Raw genomic sequence first — 10,135 nt, forward strand, 5'->3', positions numbered from 1 at the left:
TAAAAGTCTCTTTTTAAACAGGATCTCTGTTGGGAATTCTTCAACTGCATTCCATCTCGTCTCCGCTCATCAAAAAACAGGAAACACACATACTACGAAAGAATGATTGACATCCCTCTTAACCATTGGCCGTGGCCGAACCTGTCGCTCAGCCAATCACATAAGAGAAGAAGGGCGGGACGTCCTGTAATGTGATGCAAATTCGACCGACAAGCCTGTTAGTCCCACCTTTTTGTGTTTCCCGCACCGTCAATCAAAATAGAAAAAAATCGACCCGAATTCACCGATCAACACTAGCCCGCCTTTGATAAAATAATCATGTTTGGAGTTTAGTTTATCAGATAATCCTCCCGGTTACTACCACTCACGCTATGCCTGGTACGTAAACCATATGCGCAGCGAAGCGTGCAACTAATCGGTGAGTTTGTGCAACAGCGAAGCAAGCTGCGTCTTTTTATCTTTTGCTCTGCTGCTAACAAGCTAGATATGGTTAGCTAACCGAGCTAGCTGGCTAGCCACGGAGTTGACAAAGTAAACAGTCAATCTAGGCCGAAATCGCCACACAATCTGGGCTGCAAAGTTGCATTTCGCAGTCAGCTCCTTTTGGACTGAAGAGTGGGGATGCTTTGCGGGGTTTTCTGGCAGGCAGGAGTTGAAGATTACAGAGTTTTGCTGAGTTTCCCCCTCTCTCTCTGCTAGCGCCAGAGCAGCCTCTGAAACAAGGAGAAATGGCGTCCGCGGACGTGGACAGCAGTCAAAGCGAGTTTCTGCAGCCTGGCGGCGCGACGGAAACACAGGTATCCGACATTTTCTAGCCCGTCTTTCTCGCTCGCTTTCGATAGCTGGTTGTGTTTTTGTGAGCATGAAGTTCACACGTTTTAAAATTTTGATGGCATGGGGTGAAAGCCGTACACTTCCTGTGTTCCCCTCAATAACGGCCACCCACTTTACCCCTGTAAAACCCGCCCATAGTGGGTAGGACACTGGAGTCAGTCACTTGGGTTCGCTGGAAGATAGCCGGTGTACCTTTTGGCTCTGAGGATGCCTGGGTGTTTTAATATTGCAGGGATATCGTCCTTAATCAAAACAGTAGCGTTCAATTGTGCTGTAACATCCACCCATCCCCCACTCCCTGCTCTCGACCATTTCTGAGCCTGTTATCTTCACTCTGTGTGTTGCTTATGGCTGTTGCATCGTTTGCATCAGCACAAATCCTACATGATCCCCCATCCTTGTGATTTACTCTATTTTGGTGTAGCAGTACAATCTCTGAGTCCATAACGGATTTCAAGACGGGGCAGCCTCTGTCCCTGTGATCTAATCAAACGCTGAGATGAGTCCTATTGTTGAAGTGTGATCTGTCCTTGTTAATCTTGAGTGTTAATTTCAATCCCAGACGACAGATATGTCAGCCATTCAGTTGACGGGTTCAGACCGGTGGGAGGTGTTAACTCCGGTCTCATCTGGGAAGGAAGACCAGGGAATCCTTCACATTCAAAACTCGGGAATTGTCACGTCCAATGGGCAGTATGTGCTTCCTATTGGGAGTCTCCAAAACCAGCCCATTTATGTTACAGCATCTGGGAATGATGGTTCAGCTAATGGAGTGTCAGGCATCCAGTATCAGGTAAGAAACATAAAAAACAAAAGAAAGGCTCAGTGCTGTTCAGGCGATGATCATGCTTTTAACCATCCCTTCATCTTCCAGGTAATCCCCCAAATCCAAAATGCAGATGGGACACTGTCAGGATTCACACAGGGACTGGATGATGGCACGGGACAGATCCAGCTCCTCCAAGATGGCGGTCAAGGCAGCATTGGGATCAGCTGTGCCACGACATCAACAACAGACCTCCTGACGCAGGCTGGGCAGGTTCAGTCGATCCAAGGCGTCTCACTAGGGGGGTCAGCGTACACCACCTCAGTGGGGCTGCCAGGCAACATAACATTCGTCCCCATAAACAGTGTGGATCTGGAGTCTCTAGGGCTTACCGGAGCGCAGTCGGTCCCCATTGCAACTGGGGTAACAGCGGAAGGTCAGCTGATTATGGGCGGCCAGGCGCTGGACAATCAGGGTCATGATGGCAAGCAGTCGATGGTGACTGTGAGCGGCGACAACCACCAACTCTACGTGCCAACCTCCACTTCCTCCTCCAACACCTCCCATCTTCCGGAGACCATCGACGGCACCGGGGTCCTGACTCAAGCAACTGCTGTGTCTGCAGGCGTGTCTGACCCATCCCAAGAGAATTTCAACTCCCAGAATCACATGCAGCAAATCCAGGTCAGAGTGGGAAACAGGATGTCATGTGGTTGTGTGTCAGGAAGGCCCTATGACCAGTCTGATAGGTCACCGGTTATTTAAGTTAACAGTCCTTATTATTCAGGCTCGATTAGATGGTTCCTAGTTTATATCAATTTGAACAGTTAAATAAGAATAGACGTGGCTGTTTGGAGCCTGTTGTTTTTTAATAGTAAGGTGTTTATTGAAAAAGGCGGTTTTGTTTATGAAGAAAAAGAGAATTAACATCAGCGTAAGGTGTCATTACACTGTGTGTTTGTCATGGTATCAGAATGTAGACATTTCAAACAAAAACACTCCTTATGTCGAGGACATTTAAGTAGAAATTGATTTATTTGGTGGATCACAGATTTGAGTATCACTGCTTTGATGCCACAGTACAGCTTACTGTATTTTTCATTTACTGTCCCCAAATCTTTTCAGTAAGGCTACATAGAGCTGCCTCCTTCTGCGGATGTTTTTTTGTGTTGTTTTTGTCTTCACACAGGTTTTTTTACTTCATAATTATTTGTACAGACTGCACTTCTATGATCAGTTGCAGCTTGTGAAAGCAGCGCTGTTGTGCAAGTGTTTGACGCTTCCCTCCCACGGGGTCAAAAACCAGATAAATCCTTGTTGCAAAATCTCTGGCTTGCAATTTATTAAAAACGTCTGGGATAAAAATCCACTGTACTGTCGAAACCAGCACACAGAAACATAACATTAATACTGATTTCTCATCCTCTGTGTATTTATCCTCGTGAATATGCAGGTCTCATCGTCTAACGCCACCACTATGTCGCAGCCTATCCTGCATCTGTCTGGGGACGGTCAGGCGCAGGTGTCACAGGGTCAGGACATGAACGCAGCAGGACAGACTCTGCAGAGCGTGCAGCTGGTCAACCCGGGGACCTTCCTCATCCAGGCCCAGACCGTCACCGCTACCGGGCAGATCCAGTGGCAGACCTTTCAGGTGACCTATAACGAGTTTCTACATGTGTTTGAAGCAGCACTGTCACAATGTCAGATTTCTACCTGAAATTAGGGCCAAAACAATCCATGATAACCGCATTATTGCTATCGATTGACACTTCAGAGAGATACTGTGAATAAAACTCACAATGCAAGCATGGGAGAGAGGGTCTGTATTCATTTCTGAACTAAAGAGGACTTTTATTCTACTTTGTTTCACTACTATTTTAAATATACATTCATAATGTGTTTCTTTTGCATCATGTCTTATTGCTTTGAATGTTTTTTGTAAAGCACTTTTACTCTCCTTGTTGTTAAAATGTGCTATATATATATACATGAAGGCCCACGCAAAATAACCATTTGTCCATTTTAAACGAAATAACAGCATTTATTTATTTGTATTTATCATTGATATCATTAATACCAAAACTCATATTTATAAAGCAACACAATTAACTTCCGCTGGCTTTAAGTAAAGTATTTAAAGTTGTATTTTCACTGTGCGGGATGTCGGCTCACTGACATGCGTCCTCTTTCTCTCTGCAGGTTCAGGGCGTGCAGTCTCTCCAGGGCCTCCAGCTGCCGCAGGGCCAGGCTCAGGCACAGCAGCTGACCTTGGCCCCGGTCCACAACCTCTCTCTGGGCCAGTCGGGCCAGGTCAGCCTGCCCAACCTCCAGACCGTCACAGTGAACTCCATCGCACAAAGTGGAGTTCAGTACACGCAGGGGGAGGACACTAACAGTCCATCTGGTACGGCACACCCACACATGATCAACATCCTCACACAAATCTCTGAGTGTCTATTGTATTCAACACAAAAAATGGTTTTATCGTGCAAAACGTGGAGGGTTAAAGCTTTTTCAATGCTTAAACGTGTCTTCTTTCAGTGTAGTGGAACATCCAGAATACACATGGGTGCTTCTTTAACTGCACTTTGTCTATTTGCATCTGTAGATTTGCATATGAAAGCATACAACTTGTAATACATAACACATGTATGTAATAAGCCGGGAAACTTTCATGTTTATCTATTTGTAATCTTCACCCTGTTGACCTGTAGTGTCCCCCCCTAAATCACACTGAGAGATCCTTAATCTACCCTTTGTCTATTCATGTCTGCAGATTTCCCTGGCATTCAGCAAAACAACATTAGATAATGCCTTATTTGCATGCTGCACCGTACAACAAGGGATTGTTTTAATGTCAGTAATCGTCTCGGAGGATTCCTTAGGGTATCCATTGGTTTAAATCTTAACATTTCCCCTTTGGTTCAGGTATCCACATAAAGGAGGAGCCGGACTCTGAGGAGTGGCAGCTGAGCGGAGACTCCACGCTGAACCCGAGCGATCTGAACAACCTGCGCGTTCAGCTGGGGGAGGAGGACATGGACGGGGCGGGAGGGGAGGGCAAGAGGCTCCGCAGAGTGGCCTGCACCTGCCCCAACTGCAAGGAGTCTGGGGGAAGGTGGGCCTTTAAAAAAAAAAAACACACATCACAGATACCAGGAGGTGTTCAGCTGATCTTTGTTCATAAGAAAAAGACTATTAAGTCAGGAGAAACTAAATGATGCCCTGAAAGTGTATAAAACATCATGATCAAAGTGATGAAATCACAACAACCCTTTTATGGAGGTTTATTCAGTGACAGCCAATTTTGATATAACCATAACAAGTCATTTAGAGGCGCCTTTCAGCGACGCACACTCATTGCAGAGGCTCTGTAAATGCTCTTTCAAAAAGCTTCCATGTTCTTTATTAAAGAATTTTAGCTGGCTTTTAAATCCTGTCTATGTAAATCCATATTTGTTTATAAAATGCAAATATGAAACGCAAATGGTTTGGGTCATCCTTGGTGAGCACCGTGAGGTAGGGTTAGGGTTATTTTATTATACACCTGCATTGTTTCTTTCTTTTGGCAGGCCTTACACCATGGCTTGTTGTCGCACTGAAGCCCTTCTTAACATATCTCCTCCCCTAACACTGGAGTTCAGAGCATCAGTAGTTCTCTCACTCAATCGCGAGTTACGACACTTACTTACTGAAGCCGGTGATGTATTGGCCATCTGGAATACCGGGACAAATCCTGTTGTATGCATCTGTGGCCTGTTAAAAAGACTGAAGTTTCAGAGCGGAGAACACAGCTTTCCTTTCTAATGTTACACGTTGGCCATATTCTATCCATTGTATCTTGGCAGGATGTTGAAAACCCCGTTATTCTGTGGTGTGACGTTCAGAGCACATTTGTTTGTGCTTTACACAACTTTCAGCTTTTTGTTTTGTTGCGTATTCCTTATGCAGTGATTATTTGTCCCCACAGTATTCATGTTTTCTAACCAATTCCCGTTCTTCCTGCATTTCACAGAGGGTCGGGAATGGGGAAGAAGAAGCAGCATATCTGCCACATCGTCGGCTGCGGGAAGGTTTACGGCAAGACGTCTCATCTCCGAGCTCACCTGCGCTGGCACAGCGGAGAGAGACCCTTCGTCTGCAACTGGATGTTCTGCGGGAAGCGGTTCACCCGGAGCGACGAGCTGCAGAGACACAGGAGGACACACACAGGTGAGGACATGCTTTTCAAATCAAATCGAAACACGGTTTTATGTTTGAAGCGTGTTAAAAAAGTTGTAAATGTGTAACATGCAGGGCCCTTCCATACAGGCCTGCCAGACCTCAGTGTACCCCTCACTGGACCATAAGATTTTACCCAACTAAAGTAATAAAGCTGTGTGCACATTAGGGCTGCCCCCGATTAGTCGACTAATCATTCGTCGACTCATTTTTCATTAGTCTACTAGTCCCAAAAGTTGTTTTTTTTCCATCTGCGCGCTGCATGTGCTACGACGCGTCAGCCGGAAACCCCCTCAGACTTCATTCAGAGCTGTGCCTGGTCCTTAAGTTATTTTGTCGGGCAGGATATCCAAAGTGTGCGATCCTTCTTTGCGAGTAAAGGACGAGCACCAAACGGTGTCATGCAAACTCCGCTGGGAAAAAGGTGCCTCCGTATCCACGCCATCGTAACAAAACACGGAGCTTTATTATCCCCGACAACGTGTGTTCCTTTCTCAGACTCGGAGGAAAACAGCAGCAGTGACTCAGGCAGTAGCCTAGCTTTGTATCAAGATATATAAACCTGTAATATATATAATCATTCTGAGCTCAGAAAACGATCACTTCAAGTTTTAATTTCATGATCAGGGCGTAATGTGGGGAGGGGTTTTTGCCGACGAGCGTATTTGTCGCTGTATCCATTTCCTGTGTGGCATTTATTGGGTTGTTATATTCAGATATGAATTATAGAAACTAGAACTCAATGCTCAGTGTGTGTCCTCGCTGCTTGTTCACACACACATTAAGAATCCTTAGCGGAGCCTCTGCTGTTTGTACCGCTGACGGACGGACCGCTGTGACTCACGCGCTTTCTACGTGAACAGTTTAATTTATATTTCATGTGAAGCACAACGTACCATCCTGTTCTAATAAGGTTCTTTATCAGCCTTTGAAACTGAAACCATTTTGGGAGAAGAAAAAAAACTATGATTAGTTTTTTCATAAATCATAATATATCATATACATACGACGATGAGTCGACTAATCGCCTGAATTGACGACGATGAGTCGACTAATCGCCTGAATTGACGACGATGAGTCGACTAATCGCCTGAATTGACGACGATGAGTCGACTAATCGCCTGAATTGACGACGATTAGTCGACTAGAAAAATCTTCAGTCAAAAGGCAGCCCTAGTGCACACGTTGTATTAAACTGCTGATTTTAACTAAAGGGACTCAGGCTAGCCCCAAAGCTAGGAGCAACAACAAAGGCACTTTGAGTTTTACGGTCTTTATCTCTGCTGTAAAGTTGGGCAGTATAACATGAAGGTAATATAACATGTGGGTCTATGGATATTTGCCATCTTTTGGTGCCAGCCTAAAGTTTACTACTTTGGGTTAAATGATCGGTTTTAACCCGTAAATGAGTGGTTAGCAATGTAAGGAGATTCAGTATGGTGATATGAAGTTGGTATTGTGTTTGGTTTTAAATATCGTTAGAAGTTGTTTTATGAAAATGGTGTTTTCTTGTCGTAGTTTTAAATGATTGTAATATTCTCAATTTACCCGATTGTTCTAGCTGTTTCATTATTTCCACATCACTCATGATCATTCATCGACAGTTTCCCTTATTTGTGAAAGCTTAAGTGGTCAAGTATTCTGTCAAAAGTAAGGTTACATTTCCCCCCGCTCTCTGTCTGACGTTTTGTTTCTCTGTCTCTCAGGAGAAAAGAAGTTTGTGTGCACAGAGTGCTCCAAGAGGTTCATGCGGAGCGACCACCTGGCCAAGCACATAAAGACTCACCAGAATAAAAAACCCGGCGTTACCTCCGCCACGTCTCCACCCACCACCGACACCATCATCACGGCGGACGGCACCACGCTCATCCTGCAGACCGCCTCCCACGACCTCAATCAGGAGATCCCTTTGCAGCTGGTCACCGTGGCGTCCGGTGAGGTCATGGAATAAGGGGGTGAGGTGGCTTTTTGAGAACTGGCCTATCACAGGGACCTCTTGGGCTTTTCTCTTTCCCTTCTTACCTTTTTTTTGTTTGTTTTTTACATATGAATATATACGTAAATATATATGACAAATATATATATTTTAAGTAAGAGTTATCATGACTTTGTGTTTGTTTTTTGCAGTCTTTTTATAGGCGCGCAAAAAAAACAACATTAAAATGTGGTCGCTATGTACACACACACACACACACACACACACACACACACACACACAGAAACATGCATTAACACTCAACACGCCACATGAATATTCAACACGATGAAATGCCTTATTTTGTATCATACTCTTGTATAAAATGCTGGAGGTGCATGTGTTTTTTAAAGCTTTGCAGATGATGTAACTGTAACGGAGATAAATTTGTTTGTGAAATCATGATGATGATGATGATGATGAGTTTTGGAAAAAGAAGAAAGAAAGTAGGGAACCTCTGGGATGATTTGTAAAGTTTGTCTCTGGAGAGTTCTGACTAAACCGAGCGGTCCGTTTCACTGCTGCCGCCACGAGGAACGCTTTTCTTTTTAAAGGAAGGGTTCAGCATTTTAGGAAACTTGCGCTTATGAATTTTTTTTCTGCAGAGTTGGTTGAGAAGATTGACACCACTCGTGATTGTACAGTGAATATGAAGTGTTAGCTCAGCTCAGCACACAGACACAGGGAAACGGCTAGCATGGCTGTCCAAATGCGGCACAAAATCTGTCTGACAGCATCTCTCGTAAAGCAGTAAAATATAAGTAAATTAGGTAAAAGGGTGTATCTTGTGCGTTCTTATCTTTACAAAAAACAAAGTGTAAAGCCATAAATGTGTAGTATTTGTTGAGTTTGGCTGGATTATTTGCAAGGCTAACGGTGCAGTCTCCAAAAAGTTGAACTTGCCATAAGTAGTTCTGAAAACCCTGTAACACAGCACATTTTCACTGCACATTTTTTTACAAATGAAACAAACAAGATTCAGTATGTTCACTTTTTCACAAGATATGTGAACAAGTGGAAAGTAGAGACTCTGGTATTTGGATTTTGTTACACTTTTAACAGATTCCAGCTAGCTGTTTCCACCCGTTTCCTGTCTTTGGGCTAACTAAGCCAACCAGCTGCTGGTGTTTACTAGTGAGTTATGTGAGGGGTGTCAATCTTCTCTAACTTTTGACAAGCAGGCAAATTAGCTTCCCAAAACGTGGAACCTTTTCTTTAATAAAGCCGCAGCAGCTGAGCCCAATCACCGACAGCCACCGGGCGGCGACACTGATGTCAGGCTGTGCTGTTTGACACACGGCGGGAGGTTTTGGGCAGTAGGACTGCTGTGCCACTGTTTACCGATCTGGAGTTGGTGTTGGGAAATAGATGCAAGCCACTCTGAAAAAAGGCAACTTCTTCCTGTGTCTGGTCAGCGTGAACAGAATGTCTCATCTGTTCTCACGAGCACACCGTCCGCTGTGCTTGTTTTCGTCGAAACACGTTTTTATTATTTTCCTTTTGCAATTTCTTTGTAAATTCAATGTGTTTCAGTTTTGTGTGTCGCCGATCTCGCGTGTCGTCTAAATCGAAACCACCTGTTGGTGATCCTATAATGTCGAGGGGTTACCTCTGAGTTCCTGCAAAGCTCTTTGTTGCCATCGTCAGCTGCACGCGGCTGCAGGAGGAAAACGTGCACAAATATTGCCATGAGAAGAAGAAACGTAGAGACGGATGCAACAAACTCCCCCCCCTCCTCCCCCCTGAGGGGTTTGTTTGTCATCATTCCAGCTGGACTCCAGATGATGTGGGATTAAGTGTTGCAATAACTGCTCTGCTGGTAATTCTGGCCTGATGTCAAGTCAAAAGGAAAACAATCATGCCATTTGTTGTTTTTATTTTATTTTAATTCATGTAATCCTTTCCTCAGTTTGTCCTCATGTTTGTAGCATTCATTTACATGTATATTATCTTATTTTCACATTGTTTATAGAAGCCATTGCTTAGTTAACTGAATTTTGTTGTATCAAAACCTTATTTTAAAAGTGATTTTTTTCTTTTTTTTTAAGAATTGGTGTAAAAATTGAATGTTACTTTTTGTAAAACCTTTTTTCAAATGGATCACAATAAAAGTCTGAAACCTTCCAGAAACAGGATTTATATGTCAAGGGCAGCGTTGGTGCATCTTAAAACATTTAGAGAAATGTAATGTTTCCTTACAGGGTTACAGTTACCAGATCTATTACATTGAAGCCAGAATCTGAAGCGTATTGTGATTTTTACCTTAAGTACGGGACAGGTGTTTTACCGCTTGTTTTGCTGATGTTCAATAAGGAAAACGCTATCTTCACAAATAA

At 43.9% G+C, this 10,135-nt stretch overlaps 1 protein-coding gene across 3 annotated transcripts; it reads left to right on the forward strand.

Annotated features, from left to right (window-relative positions):
- The first annotated feature begins 228 nt into the window (after positions 1-228).
- Positions 229-9,836, forward strand: LOC134881530 (transcription factor Sp3-like). Of its 3 annotated transcripts, XM_063908933.1 has the most exons (9): positions 229-418; positions 700-797; positions 1,397-1,627; positions 1,709-2,284; positions 3,054-3,254; positions 3,803-4,007; positions 4,532-4,721; positions 5,619-5,815; positions 7,531-9,836. In XM_063908933.1, exons 2-9 carry the CDS (start codon positions 729-731, stop codon positions 7,773-7,775), a joined length of 1,914 nt encoding a protein of 637 aa, XP_063765003.1. In that variant the 5' UTR covers positions 229-418; positions 700-728; the 3' UTR covers positions 7,776-9,836. The 3 variants fall into 3 exon arrangements, with proteins under 3 accessions (XP_063765003.1, XP_063765004.1, XP_063765005.1); XM_063908934.1 differs by having other exon boundaries at positions 245-797; XM_063908935.1 differs by lacking the exon at positions 700-797 and having other exon boundaries at positions 248-418.
- Positions 9,837-10,135: the final 299 nt, after the last annotated feature.

Source organism: Eleginops maclovinus, chromosome 19, assembly GCF_036324505.1.
Source record: "Eleginops maclovinus isolate JMC-PN-2008 ecotype Puerto Natales chromosome 19, JC_Emac_rtc_rv5, whole genome shotgun sequence".
Classification (NCBI taxonomy): domain Eukaryota; kingdom Metazoa; phylum Chordata; class Actinopteri; order Perciformes; family Eleginopidae; genus Eleginops; species Eleginops maclovinus.